Below are 23,919 nucleotides of genomic sequence, written 5' to 3'. Positions count from 1 at the left end.
TGGTTAATTCATCTTCTATTCATTTTTTCTGTTCTTGGTTAAATGTCATTTCTTCAGGGAAATCTCAAACACCCTAGTTGTACAACCGGTTCCTTCAAGCCTTTATCTCAATTTATAAATATACATTATGAGAAATATTTAGTATGGTTATTAAAATCTAGTTGAACCATTAAGTCCCAAGCTTAATAACAGTGGTGCCATTTAGCTGGTTTTGCTCACCACTGCAATCTCCGCATCTGTAACATAGCAAGTGCTCAACAAATATTTGCTGAATGAGGGAATGAATAAATGAACTAAGCAAATGACTAGAATCGAAGACCTTGATCAGGTAAGAGTTATATTAACTATGTCTTCTCAGAGTCGAACTGTGTGTAAATTTTTTCCTTTGTTGTTTAACTTGTTCGTGTACTCACCAAAGTTCTAAAAATACATATTATTTTGAAAATTCCCCATAACGCAAAGTAAACCGAGACCAAACATGAAATATTTAATCCGCCAGGAAAAAGGCTGGACACCCGTAACAGAAGCATGTAGTCTAGCCGGGGGAGTTCACAAATGCCCCCATCATAAGACACCTCTCTGCCGCGTCTTAGTATCCTTCAGGAGCCAAGGAAAGCACACTTGTCAACCCTCAAGGCAAGTCAGGCACAGAGTACACGGAACCTGCAGACTCCTACCCTTGCCAGACGCTTCGGTGAGAAAAACACAAGCCTGGGATGACAGGGAAAGAATGAGTATTTACTCAAAATGTATTTGCCGGGCATGTACTGTGTACCAGAGAACCCTAGCTCCGGCCTGGCTCTGGCCGACCGGTCGGGTGATGGGCCCTAGGCATTTCTGCTTCACAGAGCTCCGCGTCCCGAGGTGCACGAATGAGTCCCGGGCCTGCCTACCTCCAAGGGCTGGGCCGGGACCTCCAACAGCCACAGAGCGCTTCAGAAAGTGCCGGGGTGCCTGCAGGCCGACGGCCCCCAATCCGGGCCGCCGCCCACGGGCAGCAGAGGCAGGCGGAGGCGGGCACCCGCCCTCCGAGGGGCCGCGCTTACCCGTCGGGCGAGTACTCGAGGTTGAAGACCGCGCCGTGGGTGCGGGTGCTGAGGTACACCGAGTCCGCGGGATGGATGGAACCATAGAGGTTAGTCATGGTGCGGAAATTGTCCCGCGCCGGGTCCACGAACAGCCCGCGGCCCAGGCTGCGCTCTCTCAGCCACCCGAACAGCCGGGCGCCGGGGCCGCCCAGGCCGGCGCCGAGGCCGTGGCGGCCCCGGCTCCCGGCCCTGCAGTCTGGCCCGGGTCGCCGGCGCGGCGGGGAGGGCGGTGACGGCTCTCCCTGGGCGGAAGCGGCTGAGGAGTCTAGAGCTCCGGGCGGCCTGAGCTCCCCGGCGCGCGCGGCCAGGGGCAGCGAGGGGGCGCCGGGGCGACGAGGGCTCCGAGAGGGCGACGGGGGAGGGGCTGCGTCAGCCCCGGGCTGCGGCGGCGCGGACGGGGAAGGGAGCGGCCCGGCGGCTGCCGCCTGCCCCGCGCGGGGCGCCGGCTCCTCAGCCCCGGTTCCGGCCGTCCCATCCCCTTCGGGACTACCGGGCCCGAAGGTAAACATGACCAACGCACCCGCCCCCCCCGCTCCCGGCCGCAGCCCGCCGGCCGACACCTCAGCGCTCCCGCTCCAGCCGCCACTTCCGGCGTGCCGCCGCCTAACCCTGCCGGCTGGGAAACACGCGCCGCCCTCGGCTACCATCCGTTGGGGACCGCGAAAGCTGGGACACCGGCCATGGCGGACGCTTTTTCCCGGAGGGACGGTGATCGGCAACGACTGTGTTTGAGCGCAACTGAGAATGCCCAGGGCCCGGGCTGCATGGGGCAGTGGTAGCATCAGGGCACCCCTGCGACAGTCGGTAATTGTCAGTCATCGTGACTGTGTGCCTGGGGATGAGTGGGCCTGAATAAAGGGGTGGACTATGATATGTACTGTTATCCCCAATTTAGGCTAAGGTCCCAAGGGGAAGAAATTACCATATCCTGTGCCGGTCCCACATAGTAAAGTGGCACGGTGTACTGCCTACTCAGACGGGGAGTCTAAGGACTCAGGTTCACTATTGTGCTAAAAGCCAAGGCCTGGGGCACCTCGGTGCTTTAATCAGTTAGGTGTGGGACTCCTGATTTCAGCTGAGGTCAGGATCTCAGGGTGGTAAGACCATGCCCTTCCCTGGGCCCTGGGCCCAGCAGGGGACTCCGTTTTAGATTCTCTCTGCCCCTCCCGACTGCTCTCTCAAATAAATAAAAAATCTTAAAAAGTAAAGAAAAAATAAAGCCCAGGTCTATACAGGAACTGGAAAATGGGGTCTATTGGTGCGCCCTGAATATCTGCCCAACTCCCAGCTACTGCCCAGTAGATCAAGATTTTATCAAGGCCAGGGACGCCTGGGTGGCTCAGCCGGTCTGCCTTGGGCTCAGGTCATGATCCCAGGGTCCTGGGATCGAGTCCCTCGTCAGGCTCCCTGCTCGTCAGGAAGCCTGCTTCTCCCTCTGCCTGCTGCTCCCCCTGCTTGTGCGCTCTCTCTCTGACAAATAAAATCTTTAAAAATAAATAAAAATAAGATTTTATCAAGGCCTAAGTCGTCTTCTCCCTCAGGAAGGAGCATATATCCAGCAGGAGTCACCGAGTGGAGCTGGAGATCTAAATCAAATCAACTGTACAAGCAACAGAGCCCAAGGTCAAATCCTGCTTATATGTGCCAGGCAGGGCACAGAGGACATGACAGATGCAAGGCCGTTCACTACTGCTGTTAAAGATCAATATATAGAACTCATTTGTAAAAAAAAGTTAACAGGAACTGGGGTGGTTCTTGGGAAGGGAAGGAGTCTTCAATAAAAAGCTTGAGGTACAAGGAAAGGTAGATATAAGAACTGACAACTCATCTAGGCCTTGATCAAGAGCCATGTTGTAGAAAGCTCACATTTGATGATTGAGGATAAATCTGGATCTTTGCCGGAAGAGCTATCCTGTGAGGACAGATCTGAAGGATCTCTACAGTAAGGGAACGAGATTCAGAGGGCTGAACATTCAGCAGGTCCTCCCACCAGGAAAGTTAGTAGTTCTTCAGCACTCTTGTCCATGAGCTGATTGAAAAAAGGGCAAGAAGCATCCATCCTGAGTTCAGAGATCAGGCATCAGGATACTCTCCATGTTGCCCCCACAAAGTAGAAGGGGTAGAGGTCTATTTTGTAATTAAATAATGTTCCTTAAAGACCCCCAACTTCTGGCTGCAACAAATACTTAGTAGAGGCCCTCTGCTTGACCCCTAAATTTTTTTTTTTTTAAGATTTTATTTATTTGAGAGGGAGAGAATGAGAAAGAGAGAGAGCACGAGAAGGGGGAGGGCCAGAGGGAAAAGCAGACTCCCCACAGAGCAGGGAGCCCGATGCAGGACTCCATCCTGGGACTCCAGGACCATGACCTGAGCCATTAAGCAGTCGCTTAACCAACCAAGTTATGGCCAATGGCTAAAATTTTATGGTCTATAAAACTGACCATTCACCAATATTATTAGATTTTTAATAGGTAAAATAAAACAGTTTTAAAAGGTTACATATTCCAAGGCATTTAAGATATAATTCCAACAGAAGAACACAAGCTCTGCAATGAAAGTTTGTGCTGCCTCAAGAAAATCAGATTTCACAGTTCAGGCAATTCAAATTTTTTTCTTTCTTTCTTATGCTTCTATTTAAAATGTGAGTCCTCACTTATCAAATATTTTTTGCTAAAAGCTAAAATAATAAATTACGTAAGGACTAAAATTCTACTGAGATGATCACGAATGTACAACCCATCAGCAAAATAGACAAAGTAAATAAAAATTTACTGGAAGTTAACTGAGAAGGCACTAAAGATAGATTAACTGTGACTGCTCCTATTTACCCACTGCCCTTGAGAGCCTTTAAATACAACCATGTCATGTTAACAAGGAATTGACTGCAAATCACAGTCTATATAGACCAATTTCTATGTAACACTATTTTTGAGTGCTAAAAAATTTTCGACTTCAACAGCTCAACTTCACAGATAACAGTTCATCAGAAAAGCATCCTCTGAACTTCTTTGCCCTGATGTTCTTTTTAGATCACAACACAAGGAAACAATTGGCAAACATTTCCCCTACGCCCAGGAATCACATGTCCCTGGATAGGATCTTTAGGATCTTTAGGATCTAGCTCTTTGAGCAGGCAGGGAGCAATTTCATTTACTTTCTTTCCTATCCACTGACTAGATGTTTTTAAAAAATTACTTCCCAAGTAATGTAGTGTGCCTGAAATATAAACACTAATTGTTCTGTTTAGGCTTTTACACTTTGGGAGCAGCAGCTGATTCACTCCTGATGTCTTTGACACCATTGGTACTGCCCATCAAATACAATTGTTTGTTGGGAACAAGATCGACAAAATGAGCAAGGTGGTTGGACATGGCAAAAAAAGCTGAAATGGCAGCGACATCCCAAGCATCTTCTCGGTTGAAGCCATGCATCTCTAACTTTTTGAAATGGTCATCTGTTATGTCATCACTCGGGAAATAGCAAGTGCAAACTCCAGCATTGCCTTTTCCCGAGCAGGGAGGTCAGACTTTCTCCAGTTCACACAGACCTGCAAGAAAACACAGTCAAAAGCAGAATCTCTGTTCATCACAATATAGCTGATAAAACAAAAGGTCTAACAAAATGAAAAACCCTTTAGAATAAAGGGGCAAAGTCAGGACAAAATACTTTCCAATGGAATACAAACTTGAAACTCTGGCTCAGCCCCACCTCTGCCAAGAAGTCTTCTTTGCTCACTCCAACTATAAGCACGTCTTGCTCCTCTAAATACTTACGGCTCCAAAAATCTCAGAAGCAAGACTCAGAAACTCTAAGTACATAAGGACCCCAAATCCAAACTTTTTCTTATGAGTAAAGAGAAGCTCAGATAATTATCCCTTTGTCCCAATTAATCCCAAACAAGAAACAATATCTGCAAAATTAATAGCTGACACTTACCAATTACTATGTGCTAAGGATGTGCTCAATGCTTCATATTCATTATCTTATTTCTTATAAAAATCCTAGGAAGTAGTATTTTTATTATTGCCCCCATTTTATTGGCAAAGAAACCAAAGCTCAGGGAGGTCAAGCGACTTCCCCAAGGTCATACAGTTGGAAAGTGGCAGAGCTGGGATGTGATTCAAAGTGTATTTGATTCCAAAGATTATACTTATAATCATTACCCTTGCTCAAGTAAAATACTGAAAACCACTAACCACCTAAAAAATAGAAGAACAGTTCAGCAAACCATGGTGTGACAGCATACACTATGGCCACCAGGGAAGCAATGCCTAGAGAATGATCTTGGATGAATAAAGGTCTGGCAACCAGACAGGAGGCTCTCAGCACAGCAAAGGTGAGAGGATGTACCTGTCCTGAAGTTATCTTCAGGGTGGCAACAGGGGCCCTTCAGGAACAGTTTGCAAGGTCTCCACTCAGGTGGGGTCAGGAGAGTAAGTTGGGGGATAGGAAGACCAATGACCCTCAACCTCAGGAATAAATCCAGAGAACAGAGGTTTCTGTTCCCCAGCCCAGAGGATCCGGAATTTCACTGTAGGGATCAGTAGGACTTTGTATGTTTGGTGACAAACCCATGTCTGCTGTGTTTTTACCCTTAATTCACTTCTCTGGGAAGAATTAGCATGACCTCTGACACCCAAAGGGCCTGATTTTGGATGGAGATAATAGGCTGTTGGCTGGGGGGATTGAGACCCATTTTCACAACCAATCTCGGTGGGAAAGAGAAGATGGAGGCAGTTCTACAAATGAGAAGCAGACAGATGTAGGCTTGGGGCTAGCAGGAATAAATAAAAGAAAACCTAAGAAACTCATTTGGGCCCATTAGGAATAATTAGCTAAATTCACAATGGCAAATGCAAACAATATAATGTAGCAGAAAAGAGTGCAAGCTTTGAAAATGGACTCTCATATTCTAGTTGCATGCCCCATGTTAAGTTACAGCTCTGAACCTCAAGGATAAAATGGTTATTAGTAAGGCTCAACTTAGAGGGAGCTGTGTGCATTTGAGAGAATGTATGCCATGTATCCAGGATCAGGTGTGGCACAAAGCTGTGGTTCAGCTAACCCCTAGTCTCAAACATCATGTACACACAGAAGCATGTGGGAACAGTGATGAGACTGGAAGGGAACTCAAGCAATGGGAAGAGCTGCAGGGGGAGGTGTTCCCTGCACCATATAGTGGCATGGACTTTCCCTTTCCTTAGGTATGAAGAAGCCCTGAAATCGGCACAGGGGAGGTAGGCACCAACCTGGTCAGAAAGCACTGGGTTCTTTGACCCTGTACCGGGCACTGTGGACAACCATGCTGTATGGGCACCTGTTAGCCAGGCTAGTCACCACAATAATGAGCTCCTTGTCAGCTCTGCTGAGCTGGCCTACGGAGGGAGAGGGGAGGAGACCTGTCCATAAGCCTTGGATAGCAGCTCAGAAGAACCTAGACAGGTTCAGCCATACTTTAGCAACAGAGGTGCCCACCTTCTCACCTACCCCTTCACTTACGCATTCATTCCCAGTCTCTTGCTACTAACCAGCCCATTTTATTTTCTTCACAATACTTAACACTTCTGGAGTTAACCTATTCTTTTATTTTTAGTTGTTCATTCTTTTCTCCTCTCTAGAATATGTCTGAAAGTCTAGAAATTTTTCTGACTTGTTCACCAGCATATCCCCAGAGGACTGCCTGAAATATAGTGGTTGCTCAGAAAATATGTGTTGAATGTATTTCTAAAGTTCCAAAAACATTTTCTGAGGCCCATCAGATACTGGACTAACACTTTCAAAAGAGGAGGGAAAAGAGACTTCCTAACCTCAGGGGACCTACTACATGGGGTCGGGAGAGGAAGGAGAAGAAGGATTTCATTTTGGCACCTGGTACCATTCTGGGAACTTTACATGTATTATCTTATTTCATCCTTGTACCAGCACTGCAGAGTGGGTATTAATAGCATTTTATGGGGCGCCTGGGTGGCTCAGTCGGTGAAGCATCTGCCTTCAGCTCAGGTCATGATCCCAGGGTCCTGGGATCGAGTCCCACATCAGGCTCCTTGATCAGTGGGGGAGCCTGCTTCTCCCTCTCCCCTTGCCTCCTTCCCCTGCTCCTTCTCTCTCTCTCAAATAAATAAATAAATAAATAAAATCTTTTTTACAAAATACCATCTTACTAGTAAGGAAACCAAAGCTTGGAGACATCGAAATCCTCTGTTGAAGGTCACGAGTGTCACCTATGGCACAACTCAGATGTGAACACAGGGTATGTCTCTTGCCCCCGGGTTGGAGCAGCTGTGGAAGCTGCGGGAAGGTAAGGCAAAGGAGGCCACTGGAAAAGGATAAAGGGTGCTGTGGGAGATCGGACAAAGAGTCCGTTGTGAGTAAAGGCAGGTGAGATACGGACTTTGAAGGAAAGATCAGATTCACAAAGCATGGACAGGAGAAAAGGCATCTTAGGGGCACAGCAGAGCGTGAACAAAGGTAAAAAGTGGGTAAATCATGAGACCTGAATGCTTCAGAGTAAAATCTGGTCCATTTTGATTCCAACAGCTAGAACACACACAGAAGCGCTAAGGGAAAAGAGGCTGGGAAGGCAGGCTGGTGTCAGGCCACAAGAGAGTCACTGTGACATACTGCCTCCCAGTACCTACCATCTCTTCTTCAATAACAGAATCCCTACATTTTAGTAGGGCACATGGCCACACAGCTTCCCTTGCAGCTAGGTGTGATATGTGATGAAGTTCTGGCCAGTGGGATGTAGACAGGAGCAATGTGTGTGACTTTCATGTCATGACCCTAAAGGAAAGGAACGTGTACCCACAAATGCCCCTTCTTTCTCTTTCTGCTGGTAGCAGTGGTGAGTCAGCATAAGCATGTAGGCAAGGGCAATCCCAGACAGTAAACAACACTAAAATGGCCTTTAGCAGCTCACACGGGGACTATCAGGTGAGAAAGAGGAAAAAAAAAATATCCTGTTTAAACCAATGTATCTTTGGGTCTGGATAACAGCAACCTAACTTGAATCCTAAGTAAGAAACCCATGATTGCCAGGCTGAAGTCCATGAACTTTATTTAGGGAGTTATATGGAGCCAGAGGGCTTTTAAGCCCCAAGAAAGAAAGATAAGCCATAGTCATTACCTAATTTATTTCAGTTCTGTATCTATAATTATATACTTAAATTCAGAATCCAGAGGATGTCTCAGCAAACTACTCTTTCTTAACCTTTCCCTAACTTCGCAGTCTTGAACTATGTGGGAAGGAACTCTAGCAAGCAGGCATCTGGATCTCATCCAAGAATGATTTAGCACTGTTTTTCTGTTTACCTGTTTCCTTGTTGTAGATGGCATAGTAGTAAGCAAAGAAGGCTCTGAATTCCAATGGCCGGTGAGACAACGCTTTAAATACATTTGGTAAAAATCCTGTCTGCAGGGAAGAAGAAACACCAGGGAAATGTAAAGTGAAAATTAAAAGCAGAAGAGGTAATCATTAACTGTTAGTCACTATATTGTCAGCTGAATGCCAGATACAATCATAGGAAGGCCACAGCCTTGATCTGTGTCGAAGTACAACCCACACATACCTTCACCTTTTAGGGTATTTATAATTTATAGCGTTACTTCTAAAGGTATGTGCAATTTTTTTGAGAAGTCATTTTATGAAATTTAGACAGTGAATGTTGTAACTAAACCAAAAGACACTCCTTAGAATTTAGGTTTTACTGATTTCCTACCTTTACACAGAAGGCCTGGTGGTGCTCATTTCTTTCTTCTTTTTAAAGTAGGCTCCACACCCAGCATGGAGCCCAACATTGGGCTTGAACTCATGACCCTGAGATCAAGACCTGAGTTGAGATTAAGAGTCAGACACTTAACCAACTAAGCCACCCAGATGCCTGGTGCTCATTTATTTCTAAGAATTAAATTAATAAGAAGCCTTGATATTAGTAAAGTACTTTGTAAAGTTCTTTCATACATCCTTCTCCACAACTCTGGAAGATAGGTAAAGCAGATATCACTATCCCCAGTTTACAAATGACGAAACTAAGGCCCAGAGAGGTTGAATGACTTGGCCACGGCCATGCCAAAAGCAAGAGGCAGCCTTGGAATTTTGACTTTGGGTTTTCAGTATATTTCCTAATGGGATGTTATGGCAGACAACTATTGGCTGCTATCCAGCAGCTATCCTTGATAACAGAACCTGGGTATTGTTCAGATATTGGATTGCCACCAGTTTCAGGGAAGATTAAGTCCTTCTCCAACCCTAGTGGGTGAATCCTGATTGGTCTAAACCAATTATGGTTATTCTATTCCAATTCTTGGTGATTGGTCTAGGAATGGTCATGTGACACCATCCTGACCAATAAGAAATGAGGGGAAATCAGCTAGGAGCTTTTTTTTTTTCTCTCTCCAAAAAGAATATAAGGAAGAGATGCACTCTCTGAACCCCTTCCAGGAGTTGTGGAAGGATATGATGTTTACTGCTGCTATAGCCATCTAGTGACCAGGAGGAAGACAGAACCAAAAAATGCTAAGAACCCTCATCCTGTTGTATCACTTAGCCATTGGATTAAACAACCCAGGAAGCACTCTGTCTTTGGATCTGTTGTGATGTGAGACACTGAACTGTCCTTACAGTTACATGAACTGGATTGTGTTTTCTGTTACCTGTAGTTGAAAGCACCTTGATAACAGATGCTAACAGTTCATTACTGGGCCAGAAGACATAGTATAAAGAACCGTATCTAGGGGCGCCTGGGTGGCTCAGTTGTTGGGCATCTGCCTTCCGCTCGGGTCATGATCCCAGAGTCCTGGGATCGAGTCCCACATCGGGCTCCCTGCTCGGCGGGAAATCTGCTTCTCCCTCTCCCACTCCCCCTGCTTGTGTTTCCTCTCTCGCTGTCTCTCTCTCTGTCAAATAAATAAATAAAATCTTAAAAAAAAAAAAAAAAAAAGAACCGTATCTATCAGCCAGGGGCAAGGATTGGGAAAGTGGTGGGTAAGTAGAGAGGTATGGACAGGTAAAGGTGGTACTGAGGGAGAGGCTAAGGGCTCCAAACCTTTCCCACAAGAGCAGGTGGATTTTTATCTTTTTTATATAATGGAGCACAACAAGATTTTGTTTGGGGGCGCCTGGGTGGCTCAGTTGGTTAAGCGACTGCCTTCGGCTCAGGTCATGATCCTGGAGTCCCGGGATTGAGTCCCACATCGGGCTCCCTGCTCAGCAGGGGGTCTGCTTCTCCCTCTCATGCTGTCTCTCATTCTCTCTCTCTCTCAAATAAATAAATAAAATCTTTAAAAAAAAAAAAAAAGATTTTGTTTGGAAAAAGATCGTCTAAGTTCTACCACCAAGTTTGAAAAACAAAAGCTTATAGCAAATGTCTATGCTCAAAGAAGGGTGTTATAATTTGGCAACATAGAGCACCAGCTTTAAAAAGTACCCCGAGGAAATAATTCAGGGATGTTCAAAAAGATAAATGTATAAATATCTGTTACAAGTTCTAAATGTCCACGATTGAGAGATTGCTGAAATAAATTAAAATATCTCTATTATACAATACTATATTATGCAGCCACTAATTATAATGATGCTTTGACTGGAAAATGCCCATGATAACTTGATTTCATTAAAAAAAGTTACATGTATAGGGGGGCCTGGCTGGCTCAGTCAGAAGAGTGTGTGACTCCTGATCTCAGGGTTGTGAGTTCAAGCCCCACATTGGGTGTAGAGCTTACTTAAATAAGTAAATAAACTAAAAAAAAAGTTACATGTATATGTACACAAAGAAAATAAGGAAGAAAACACATCAAAATGCTAATAGTGGCTGACCTGGGTGGAATCAGATAATTTTTATTATTTTTGAATTTTCTGCTCACTTAATTTTTCTTATTTTTCAACATGTAATTATAGGAAGAAGCAAGGTACCTCTCACTCTTGTTTAAGCAGCTAGCGTGTATTTCAGTGGTTCTATCTCCACACCATATTATAGGGCTAAAGGAAACTATAAACAAACCTCACAAGTGGGTAGAAGACTGACTGACAAAAGAAGAGTCCCAGAACATAAGAGCCTGTGCCTAAGAGGAAAAAAGCATGTCCTTCTGACTGGGATACAAGTGGACCCCAAAGGAAGGGTCTGCCCACAGGAAAACTTGGGCAGACTAGAGCGACCAGTTCCAGGGATTCCACCGCAGCTGACACAGTCTGTGCGGGCGGACTCCATGCCCGAGGGGAGAGGCTCACCTTCTTTTCCACCTCCTCCATGAGCTCTATGATGTCAAAAGGCAGGTCCTTCTTGTAGGGAGTAGGGTAACGGCTGATGGGCTTGAACTTCTCTTCCTGCTGAGTCTCATAAAGGCCCAAGTTCAGGATCACCACAGGCAACTTTTCCCAAAAGCTATTTGTCACAGGGTGAAGACGAGACTGAAAGGAGAGAGAGACAAATTTGGGTGGGCTACTGAAGGTCTGGCTTGGATGGCTAGTCTATGTACCTGGGCCTAAAGGAAAGAGATGGCAAATAGTTTCACCTCCTGGCACAACTCCCACTGATTATAAATCCCCTGTCTTGAGCAATCATGAAAAGGATTCTGGGCTCAGTCACAAACAACCCTGTAATTAATTAGTAGTGTCTGACATAGGTAGGCAATATGAGGGCATGGTGTCCCAGGTAACATTATTTGCAATAGGTTGGATAAATGTTTGAGCCTGGACTGAAGTCCAGACCTGTCTGATTCCAAAGTCTATGTTCTTCCTACTTTGTAGTCCTGTCTCTTGAAAGAAAAGTCTAACTAAAAAATGTCAAAAACTAACAATATTCTAAATGAAGAAGAGGAAACAAACATAAATTTGAATGGGCAGCCCCTTCATCCTTTTACCACACAAAGTTCTAAGAGGGGTACTTTTCTGAAAGCTCAGTGTGGTCAGGTTACCTATGAAAAATAGTGTAATCAGACAGCCTGGATCCAAACCCTGACTTAGCAAATATGTGAGAAGAGGCAGGTCCCTCAGCTTCACCTAAAGTATGGATAATAACAGTATCAAATTCAAAGAGCTGTTATGAGGATTTAATGAGTTAATACATATAAAGCTCTTAAAATAGAGCCTTGCTCTTAGTATATACTATATATTAAATGAGATGTTACAGGTTTAAAATAAAGGTGCGATTAAAGTATATTGGGGTACACTTGCAAATCTATCAATTGATATTTGCTTACATATTCAATACTAGACCCACAGAAAAGATTTGGACACCTCCCCTCGCATCCTCTAGGAACCCTGGATGGGCCCTATCTACTGGAGCAGCCCACATGCCTGATCTTCACATCTGACACCTCACCTCAGTACATCCTACTGAAGGGGAAAGTAAAGGCTGTCAAACTTCGTAGCTTTTTAATTTCAGCTTTCCCTACCCACTAACTAGGATTGGGCCATTGATCCATGAGGCTCCCAGGCCAAAAAGCTCTATCCACACAGATTCATACTCTTTGGAAGCTGAACTGAGAAATCAGAAATGAGTTAGCTGGCAATGAGAGTTTGGGCTGAAAAGTATGAAGAAAGGCAAGGCCACTGGAGTCATGATGGTCTTGAGCATACCAAAGCAGTGAGAGAGAAATCATGAGTAAGCAGTTATGAGGGAGAGAAAAAATTCAGGGTGGAGGGTAAGGAAAAAGTTGGTGGTAGGAAGAGATGCAGATAGACAAAAAGAGAAAGACAAAGAGCAGCTGAGACTTGTTCATGCAGAGTTCTCAGGATCCTGCTGCAGAGGCCCCTTGAAGTACCAGAATTCATTCAGTTTCAGTTTCCATGTGGCATGATTGCTTGGTTTCCCAATACTAGAGACAGAGCATTGACAAGAAGAATCAGAGATAACCACCAAGAAAGTAAATGTGTCATTTCAGTCAGGGAGCCTTCTATAACTCAAAGAAAACAATGTAGTCAGGAGTGAAATGGTCCTACCATATAAACTTAATAAAAAATAAAATAAAAAGCAAACACTCATATAATACTTAGTATACATGCCTAGTATTATTCTGGCTGCATATACAAATGCCCAAAGGTCTTATTTATTTATGTGAGAGAGACAGAGAGAGAGAGAGCATGAGAGCATAACGGGGGGCCGGGGCGGGGAGGGAGCTGGAGAAGCAGACTCCCTGCTGAGCAGGGAGCCTGACTCAGGGTTTGATCCCAGGACGCTGAGATCATGACCTGAGCTGAAGGCAGACGCTTAACCGACTTAGCCCCCCAGGTGCCCCCTAGCTGCTTTATATTAACTCAAAACTCAAGTTACATTGGTATGTTACTATCCCCATTTTAGAGATGAGAAAACACAGCCACAGAAAAGGTAAGTCACAGAGCCTGTAAGTGGTAGAGATGGGATTCAAATCTAGGCAGTCTAGCTCCAGAGTCCACAATCATAACCATGTGCTGTGCTACATGTATAGAACTCCTTAGCAAGGATGGCAACTACTTTTTTCAAATCCCTAAGGGGGTGCCTCGGTGGCTCAGTTGGTTAAGCATCTGACTCTTGGTTTTGGCTCAGATGATGATCTCAGGGTCATGAGCCCCATGTTGGGCTCTACACTCTGCACTCAGCATGGAGTCTGCTTGAGATTCTTACCTCCTCCCTCTCCCTCTGTTCCCCCCACCCACGCACATGCATTCTCTCTCTCAAATAAATACATAATCTTTAAAATAAATAAAAAAAATAACCCCCCCCGATGAATCACAGACCTGTCCCTTGAAACAAACATTAAAAGTTAATAAAAAAATAAATAAAACCCTTAAACTCCAAGTCACTCTACAATCTCAGGTCTAGTCCTTCTTTCCCCTTTAACACTTATATTTTCATTGTGAACCTTTGAATAACCAGAATACTATTAAAAAGAACAACTTCCCTTTGAGTAAAGTACCACACCAAGCTTACTGGTAGGAGTTTTGTAGGCATTGTCTTGGAACCTTAACTTAATAGCACCACTGTATCTCTCTCCACTGGGGCAGCCAGGTTCAGCTACCATGAGGGAAAGCCAGCTCAGTAATGCCATTTGCTCTTTCAAAAGAAGATGAATGTGGAAGTTCAAAATGAGGCCTGCTGTTAGCCTAATGAAGCAGCAAGAAATAGGACGATGTATCTGGCACAGTAAAGGAGGTGTTTCGTGTGACTGTGGGTGGACTTTGAGAAAAGACAGCCACTCTGCCACCTTACAGTTATATAGGGCACTAAGCTCTCGCACTCACCCCTGAACCTCAGACACCTCTGAGACAGTGGAAAGGCAGGTGTATCCTTGATTCTGGGCACTCTGCATGGCTTATTTTCTGGTTTGATAATAAACCGAAATAAAAGCAACTCAAAGGTGATATTATTCTTACCAATCTTTGAACCCATACTGGAGGTTCTGGATTAACTCATCAGAAATGAAATTTTCAAGTGAAATCTGATTATTGAGTGTTAATTGTTTTTCCCATGGGTGTACATGTGGCAGCCCTGGGGGCCACAGAGGCTGTATACTGGCTACATGGAAGTTCATTATAGGAATCTGTCAACTTTTATGTGTTTGGAATCATCCATAATAAAAAATTAAAAGCTACACTTAAATTATTTTTTAAAAACCTGTGGAACAAATATACACACATAAGTCTGCAAGCTGTCAGCTTACAAATGTTAGCTTAAAAAGCCAACTATGAGAGGGGCTCCTGGGTGGCTCAGTCGTTAAGGGTCTGCCTTCGGCTCCGGTCATGATCCCAGGGTCCTGGGATCGAGCCCCACATCGGGCTCCCTGCTCGTCGGGAAGCCTGCTTCTCCCTCTCCCACTCCCCCTGCTTGTGTTCCCTCTTTCGCTGTGTCTCTCTCTAATAAAATAAAATCTTAAAAAAAAAAAAGCCAACCATGACAGCATCTGAGGTATGAACATGGGCACCGTACTTGACATTCTTAGGTGAGTGAATAAATGACAGTTCTTTTTATTGGCGAACTATAGTTTAAAACTTTGTTTTGTAAAAAATCAGAAACTTCATGATTATAAAATATAGAGACTGGAAAAAAAAAATATAGACTCGTTCCACTCCCAGTCTTCATAGTACAGCACAATCCAAAAAGAAAAAATTAGTAAAAATTTTGATGTCATCAAAATTAAAAACATGCTTCAAAAGATACTGTTACAAAAATGAAAAACAAGCCACAGACTGGTAGAAAAAAATTTGTAAATCATGTATCTGATAGAGGGTTTATATCCAGAAAACACACATATATATATATATATATATATATATGTTTTTAATTTTATTTATTTATTTATTTACTTGAGAGAGCCCGTGCAGGGAGTAGGGAGAGAGACAGAGGGAGAAGGAGACAATCTCAGGCAGAACTCCATGTAGGCGTGGAGTCTGACATGGGGCTTGATCTCATGACTCCAAGATCATGACCTGAGCCGAAACCAAGAGTCGGAAGCTTAACGGACTGCGCCACCCAGGTGCCCCTATCTAGAATATATTTAAGAGTATCTTATAACTCAATAAGACAGGCAACACAATTTAAAAATGGGCAAAAGATCTGAAATAGATATTTCATCAAATAAGATATACAAAGTCCATTAAGCATATGAAAAGATACTCAACATCATTAGTCATTAGGGAAATGCCCAGTAATTCCACTCCTAGGTACCCTATCCAAGAAAAATGAACATATACATCCACAGAAAGACTTGTATACAAACGTTAACTGCATTTTTTTTTTAAGATTTTATTTATTTATTTGACAGAGAGAGGCACAGCGAGCAGGGGGAGTAGGAGAGGGAGAAGCAGGCTTCCCGCCTAGCAGGGAGCCTGATGCAGGGCTCGATCCCAGGACTCTGGGCAGATGCTTAATGATTGAGCCACCCAGGCGCCCCAGCATTATTCATAATAGCTGAAAAGTGAAAACAACCCAAATAGCCATCAACTTGTAAATGGATAAACAAAATGTGGTGTATCCATACAACAGAATACTATTCAGAAACAAAAAAATTATTTACTAATACATGCTACAAACATAGATGGAACTCAAAAACGTCATGTTGAATGAAAGAAGCCAGACACAAAAAAATCTGTATATTGTATGATTCCATGCACACGAAATGTCCAGAAATGGCACAATAGAGAGACAAAGTAGATAGGCCATGGGGCTAGAGTAGGAATGGGAATTGACAACAAACGGGCATGAGTGACCTTTCTAGAGTGACTGAAACGTTGTAAAGCTGAATTTTGGTGATAGTTGCACAACTCATAAATCTACTAAAAATCACTGAATTACATTTAAAGTGGGTGAAATCTATAGCATCTAAATGACACCTCATTAAAGCAGTTTTTAAAGTGCTGCATGTAACTGGCAGGGTGGGGAGCTGAAATATCACATTTAGTTTTAGAGAGAGATTTGGGGAAAGTTGCACAAGCATGGAAGAAGAGCTAACCTCTGTGCCTTTCCATAGACGTTCAAAGGCTCTGACAACCAAGGAATGCCTAGAGTCTGACCCAGGTGTACAGGAGATTTTGAGTTTCTCAGCTTGAACAACAAATGCCATGCTAGCAGACTTCTGTTAATAAAAAGACAAATGGCCCATGCAATGGTGAACTGGTCATACACTTGGACAGTAAAGGAGTTTTTTTAAAAGGTACAATAAGAACAGAAGAGCAGACAACAGCAGATGAATGTTTTCAACAAATGTTTGTAAGACAGAAAATGGAAAGAGAAGTGGTATCTAGTAGAGAGGAGATACGTTTCCACCTGAAATACCTTCAGGTGGACTTCTGAAGACAGATGAGCCTGTGTGCTCCACAGACTCCCAGGAAGGCTCAGCTCCTGAAGGTGCAGACACTATCCACGGTAAAAGGCTGATAGCAGGTAAACAGCTCAAGTCTGTACACCACTTGGCCCCCTAACCCAATGGCCAGGCTGCTATCCCCACCTCCACCTCCAAAACAATGCCTAGTTATTTTCTGACAAAATGAACTGCAGGTGAGGGTGGTTGCTTCTGGATAGGAACTAGAGGAACTTTTTTCATCTTCCCATCTGAAACTCTGTACCCATTAAGCAGTTACTCCTACTTCCCTCCTTCCCCAGGCCCTGGCAACCACAGCTATTTTTCAAAAAGCCTTGTAGACTTTTATCTCCACAAGGCTTTTTGAAAAACAGCTATAAGCTTGGGAATCACTGTGTTGTACATCTGAAACCAACATAACATTGTGTGTCCGCTACACTCAAAAAAATTTTTTTTAAAAAGGCTTGTAGACTTTTAGAGCCATTTATCTACATTATTTAGATGAAAATTAGAAGTAAATTGTTGGGGGGGGGTTCATATTACTGTTTTTCCTCAAACATACTGTTTTTAGCCTAGAGATAAAAGTATGTTAAGTAATCCCTGAGGTACTGTGACATAAAATACAAAGCTGAAGAAATATTTAGCAGTTTAAGTTAAGAACTCTTTCTGGTACAGAAACTCCTTCACAGACTTTCATGCAATGCCTTTTGATATACTACATTCTAGGTATGTGTGTGCATGTGTATAAATTTGGTAGTTTCAATCTCATATTTCCTGCTATGATAGATTATGGAGAGTGAGCTATGGAAACACACACAAGGGACAGGTATCCCCATATCAGGATCAGAAGATATTCCCTGGAGGAGCTAGTGATCCAGCCCAGTTTTGAAGGTAAAGGTAAGAAGGGAGAGGGAGTTTGGTTTGTTAAATTAAGAATTTCAAGCAGAGGGCATACATGGCTTGAAGGATGGCACAGATCAGGGCACATATGTGAGAAATTTATAGGTGACCTGGTGTCACTCAGAAGAAATGAAAGTCAAAGAGAAGCAGGATGAGGGTGGCAGGGTGAGCTGAGGCCAGCTGTCACAGAAAGTCTTGGTTTTTTTTCTTGTAGGTGACAGGATGCCCTGTGGAAAGGCAGGTCAAAGCTGTGTTTATTTTTTGTTTTGTAATAACTTTTTTCATTCTTTGCTTCACCGTGCTGAACAGTCACCAAGAATGTATCTAATTCGCCTATCTCCATGCTGTTTTTTAATTATGAAAAATATCAAACAAGAGAGAATTAAAAAACCAACCCTATGCCCATCATCCAGATTCAACAATTACTAGATTTTTTGTCACATTTGCTTCATATATCCCTCTACTTTTTCTGTGGAATTATTCCTTTTATTGTGGTAAACACAAAATTTACCATTTTAACCATTTTTAGGTGTACGGTTCAGTGGCATTAAGTACATTGAGATCACTGTGCAACTGCCACCCCCGTCCATCCAGAACACTTATCTTCCCAAACTGAAACTGTACTCATTAGACAATAACTTTCATTCTCCCCTCTCTCAGCCCCTGGTAACTTTGTGTCTCTATAGATTTATCTATTCTGGATATTTCATATAAACTGAATCATACAATATGTGGCCTTTTGTATCTGGTTTCTTTCAGTTAACATCCTGTTTTCTAGGTTCAACCATATTGTAGCACTTATCAATACCTTTTGTTCTTTTTTAGGGATTGAATAATATCCCATTATATAGATATGACACATTTTGTTTACCCGTTTATCAGCTGATGGTCATTTACATTGTTTGTGCTTTTTGGCTATTATGAATAATTCTGCTATGAACATTCACGTGCAGTTTTTGTGGAGACACAGGCTTTCAATTCTTTTGGGTACATCCTTAGGAGTGGAATTGTCATGTTATACGGTATCTCTACGTTTAACTTTTTGAGGAACTGTCGAACTTTTCCAAAGTGCCTGCATCATTTTACACTCCCACCAGCAATATATGAGGGTTCTGATTTCTCTACATCACCACCAACACTTGTTACTATCTTTTTGATTATAGCCATCCTAGTGGGGGCAAAATACTGTATCACTGTGGTTTTAGTTTGCATTTCCTGGACTAATAACATTAAGCACCTTTTCATGTGCTTATTTGCCATTCATTTTTTTTTTTAATTTTTAAAGATTTTATTTATTTATTTGAGAGAGAGAGAATGAGAGACAGAGAGCATGAGAGGGAGGAGGGTCAGAGGGAGAAGCAGACTCCCCGCCGAGCAGGGAGCCCGATGCGGGACTCGATCCCGGGACTCCAGGATCATGACCTGAGCCGAAGGCAGTCGCTTAACCAACTGAGCCACCCAGGCGCCCTCTGTTCATTTTTTTAAAAGTATTTATTTATTTTGGTGGGGGAAAGAAACGTGGGGGGGCAGCGGGAGAGGCAATTACAAGCAGACTTCTCCCTCAGCCCAACGCAGGGCTCTATCCCAGGACCCCAGATCATGACCTGAGCCGAAACCAAGAGTTGGATGCTTAACCAACTGCACCACCCAGATGCCCGTGTTCACTTTCTTAATAATGCCTTTGAAGCACAAAAGTTTCTAATTGTGATAAAGTCCAATTTGTTTTTCCTTTGGGTGTTTGTGCTTTTGGTGGTAACAAATCTAAGAAACCACTGCCATATTGAAGGTCACAAAAACTTATGTTTTTTTCTAAGAGTTTACTCATCATTTTGTATGTGGATATCCAGTTGGTCCAACACCACTTGTTGAAGTATTTTTCTTTCCTCACTGAATTGTCTCACCACCCATAACAAAAATCAGTTGCTCACAAATGTGAGGGTTTACTTCTGTGTTCTGAATTTTTTCCTTGATCTAGGTCTATCCTTATGCCAGTACTGTCTTGATTACTGAAAGCCTTGTAGTAGGATTTAAAATGCCTTGTAGTAGGATTTCAAATCAGAAGTGGAAGTTCTCCAGCTTTGTTCTGATTCTCAAGTTTTTGTCTGTTTGTTTTTGTTATTCTGGATCCCTTGAATTTCCATATTAATTTTAAGATCAGTTTGTTAATTTCTGCAATGAAGATAGTGGGGATTTTGACAGGGATTACTTTGAATCTGTATATTAACTTGGGGAGTACTATCAACAATATTAAATCTTCTGACCCATGAATATGAGGTAACTTCCCAATTATTAAGATATTTAATTTCTTTCAATAATGTTTTGTATTTCCAGAGTTTTAAGTTTAGTATTTTTGTTAAATTTATTCCCAAATGTTTTATTCTCCTTGATGCTACTGTATATGGAATTGCGGTCTTAATTTCAGTTTTCCAAGTATATAGAAATGCAGTTGATTTTTGTATATTGTTCTTGAATGTAGCCACCTTGATGAACTCATTTGTTAGTTCTAACAGCTTTTTAAAATGGATTCCTTAGAGTTTTCTACATACCAATCATATCACCTGCAAACAGAAACAGTTTTACTTCTTCCTTGCCAGTCTGAATACCTTTTTTGTTTTTCTTGCTCAACCGTTTCAGATAGTACCTCTAGTACAATGTTGAATAGAAGTGAAGAGAGCAGATATCCTTGTCTTCTTCCTGATCTTAGGGAGAAAGCTTTCAGTCTTTCACCACTAAGTATGATGTTAGCTGTGGGTTTTTGTAGATGCCCTTCATTAGGTTGAGGTTCCTTTCTAATCCTAGTTTATTGAGTGTTTTCATCATGACAGGGTGTTGAACTTTTTAAAGTACTTTTTCTGTATCTATTCAGATGATAATGTGGTTTTCACCTTTGGTGGGGTATGCTAATTGATTTCAAATGTTTACATTCCTAGGATAAATCCCATTTGGTCATGGTGTATAATCCCTTTTATATAATGCTGGATTCAGTTTGCTCCTATTTTGTTGAGGATTTTGTGTCTATATTCATAAGGGATATTAATCTGTAGTTTCCTTTTCCAGTGGTATCTTTGGTTTTGATATCAGGGTAATCCTGGCCTCATATAGAATGAGTTGGTATGTGTTCCTTCTTCTTCTTTTTTTGGGGGGGGGGGAGGAATTTGTGAAGAATGGGTATTCTTCAAATGTTTGGTAGAATTTGTCAATGAAGCCATCTGGACCTGGGCAGACTCTACCTCTACCTTATTGCTGTTATTGACAAGTCTGTTGATCTCACAACTTCATGAGACCATGAGCCAGTTATCAGTGTACTGCCATAATGCTCTAAACTCACCCTTACTGCTCTGAGAAAATGAACCTGGGCCTTTAAAAAATGTTTTCTTTGCTATCTAACACAAAGGCTTCTTGAGGGCCTTTGTAGGTATAAGGCCCTCAAGAAGCATTTCAGGAGGAATAGGTTGTGCTTACTGGTTCCAGTGTTCATTCTGGTATACTCCTGCAGCATAGCAGCTTCTCCACCATCTGCTCTGGCTTCTCTTGGTGGCCAGAGGCACCCAGCAGCCAGCAGTTTTCCCTAGCACCCTATCAGGCAGTTTTGTAACAGAGCCTTCCAGGAGACACTCCCCCAGGAATAGCTTTCCCCAGAACCCTAGCATTGCCAGCAAGTTCTGGAGGGTGGATTTCTTTTCAAGATTTATTTATTTTAGAGAGAGAGAGAGAGACAGAGCAAGAGTGCATGCACAGGAGTGGGGGGAGGGGCAGAGGGAGAGAGAGGGGAAAAACAGACTCTCTGCTGAGCGCAGAGCCTGACTTGGGGCTGATCCCAGGACCCCAGGATCATGACTTGAGCCGCATGTTTAACCAACTGAGCCACCCAGGCACCCCTGGAGGGTGGATTTCTAAGCAAGTTCCACTGGCACAGAGTCCCAGTGACTTCTTACTATTTAATGAGCCATGACCATGTCCTCTCCAACAAGGTCTCAATCAGTCCTGGACAGCAAGAGCCTTCCTCAGATGTTCTATCTCACTACTAGGCATAATGGCTGTTCCTTACATCTGCTATTCTTATACTCTTTAAAGCTCTCGTTAGTTTTTACTTGCCATGATTATGTGTGATTAAAAACATTGGTAGCAAGGAGACTCACTTGTAAGTGATAATTGTAAGCATTTACATTTAAATTCTTTACTTGAATAAAGACACTAACAATACTTACATGGACTCATAATATCTGTATATAAATCAGCATGTAGTTCATTTGTAATTTGAAAAGACTTAAAAAATTTTTTTTGTTTTTAAAGATTTTCTCTTTATTTCAGAGAGAGAGAGAGAAAGCACAAGCAGAGGGAGAAGCAGACTGCTTGCTGAGCAAGGAGCCCAATGTGGGACTTGATCCCAGGACACTGGGATCATGACCTGAGCCGAAGGCGGACACTTAACCGACTGAGCCACCCAGGTGTCCCAAGACTAAAAAAATTTAAAAGGTTCACTCAAGTTATCACATTCTTTGAGACACCTATCCTGGCACCTTCCTCCCCACAGAGTGGTAACCATTTTATCCTCTCTACCCGTGGGACTGACACCCTAATCAGGTTGTTACAGCCACCCTAACCCTTGATATTTTCATGTGGAGACAGCAAACTCCCCCAGGGCAGGGGCCATGACTCAGCAGACTCCTCAGCTCACTTCCTGGCTCAGAGCAAATGCCAAATGCCGACTAGTGTTGTTGATTGAAAGGAAAAAACAACCCCCCCACCCACTCCTGTGCCTGGGTGGCTCAGTGGACTGGGTGTCCAACTTTTTTTTTTTTTAAAGATTTTATTTACTTATTTGAGAAAGAATAAGAGAGAGAGGGAGAGCATGAGAGGGGGGAGGGTCAGAGGGAGCAGATTCCCGCCGAGCAGGGAGCCCGATGTGGGACTCGATCCTGGGACTCCAGGATCATGACTTGAGCCGAAGGCAGTTGCTTAACCAACTGAGCCACCCAGGCGCCCCTGGGTGTCCAACTCTTAATCTCAGCTCAGATCTTTTTTTTTTTTTTTAAGATTTTATTTATTTATTTGAGAGAGCGTGCACTAGCGGGAGTGGGGAGAGGCAGAGGGAGAAGCAGACTCCCCGTTGAGCAGGGAGCACTAGGCGGGGTTTGATTCCAGGATCCCGAGTTCACGACCTGAGCCACAACCAAGAGTCCGAGGCTTAACCGACTGAGCCACCCAGGCGCCCTCGGCTCCGGTCTTGATCTCAGGGTCTAGTTCAAGCCAAAGCCCAGCGTAGACCCTACTTAAAAAAAAAAAAAAAAAAAAACCTAAACAAAACGGCCCAATTTCACCAGTCAACAAAGAAAAGCAACCATGAAATGCTACTTTTCCAGCTTCTCAAGTCGTAACGATTTCTAAAGAGGAAGTTTTGGGAAATCGTCTGGAAGGCCCAATCTTTCCGAAGATCAATCTGGTAATTTTGTGGAAGAAAATCCTGAAAGTGGGGAGGTGTACACCACAAGCAGTCGATGGCAGCACCACTCTTACAGCTCCGGCTCCAAGCGGGCCGCCCCCAAACAGGGAATGGGCTTAATCCACCTGGGCCGATCTGCTGGGAAGCCCCGACGCGGGGTTGACAGCCAAGCTTGCTCTCCACCTGGGAAGGCCTGCATTAACTGCATGGGTCCAGCCTCCTCTGCGTTCCCCAGCCCCACAGCCACTTCTGCATCCAGAAACGGCAGCACGCGCCGTTTGGAAACGCAAACTTCATAACCGCGACCCAACCTGACCCCAAGTATGAACCGCAAGTCGGGGAAGTCCGTAGCCGCAGCAAGGAGCGTTAAGGCCTCCACACACTCGCGGGGAGCCGCGGCTCCCCACTCACCCGCACGCTGGCTGACCTCCGCAATCCCCAGGCCCTGCCCGCCACGCCAGCCCTGGCCGTGCGATTTCACTCACCTGCGGCCGCAGGCCACCAAAGCAGCGAAGCACAGACATGGCAGCACACGCCTCACCACAACAGCGGCCTTCCCGCGCGCCTCGCCGTCTGGGCCCGCCCCTGGAGGCGTGTGGGGAGGGCGCCACCCGCGAGGAGCTGAGGCCCGCCCCTTCCGGCCCCAGCTTCCGGTCTTCAGGCGACTGCCCACCTCTGGGCCTTGGGTTTCTTCTGTTGACTTGGGAATGAGCCAAC

General features: G+C 43.9%; 1 protein-coding gene and 1 long non-coding RNA gene across 4 annotated transcripts in view; one reads left to right on the top strand and one right to left on the bottom strand.

Annotated features, from left to right (window-relative positions):
- DCAF10 (DDB1 and CUL4 associated factor 10) overlaps positions 1-1,679 on the bottom strand; it is a 46,178-nt gene extending 44,499 nt beyond the window's left edge. For all 3 annotated transcript variants that reach the window (XM_045882715.3, XM_045882717.3, XM_045882718.3), the window contains exon 1: positions 1,047-1,679. In XM_045882715.3, coding sequence (XP_045738671.1) covers positions 1,047-1,597 — 551 coding nt within the window. In that variant the 5' untranslated portion in view covers positions 1,598-1,679. The remainder of the gene's footprint in view (positions 1-1,046) is intronic.
- On the top strand, positions 1,024-23,702 carry LOC135362681 (uncharacterized). The gene is made up of 3 exons (XR_010407637.1): positions 1,024-1,135; positions 4,336-5,424; positions 22,071-23,702. It is a non-coding gene; the product is annotated as an uncharacterized LOC135362681 (long non-coding RNA).
- Positions 23,703-23,919: the final 217 nt, after the last annotated feature.

Source organism: Mirounga angustirostris, unplaced genomic scaffold, assembly GCF_029215605.1.
Source record: "Mirounga angustirostris isolate CCGP_5_RB_7025 unplaced genomic scaffold, mMirAng1.0.hap1 SCAF_15, whole genome shotgun sequence".
In the NCBI taxonomy this organism is placed as follows: Eukaryota; Metazoa; Chordata; class Mammalia; order Carnivora; family Phocidae; genus Mirounga; species Mirounga angustirostris.
The sequence above is the reverse complement of the archived record's forward strand: the minus strand, read 5'-3'. Positions and strand labels throughout refer to the sequence as shown.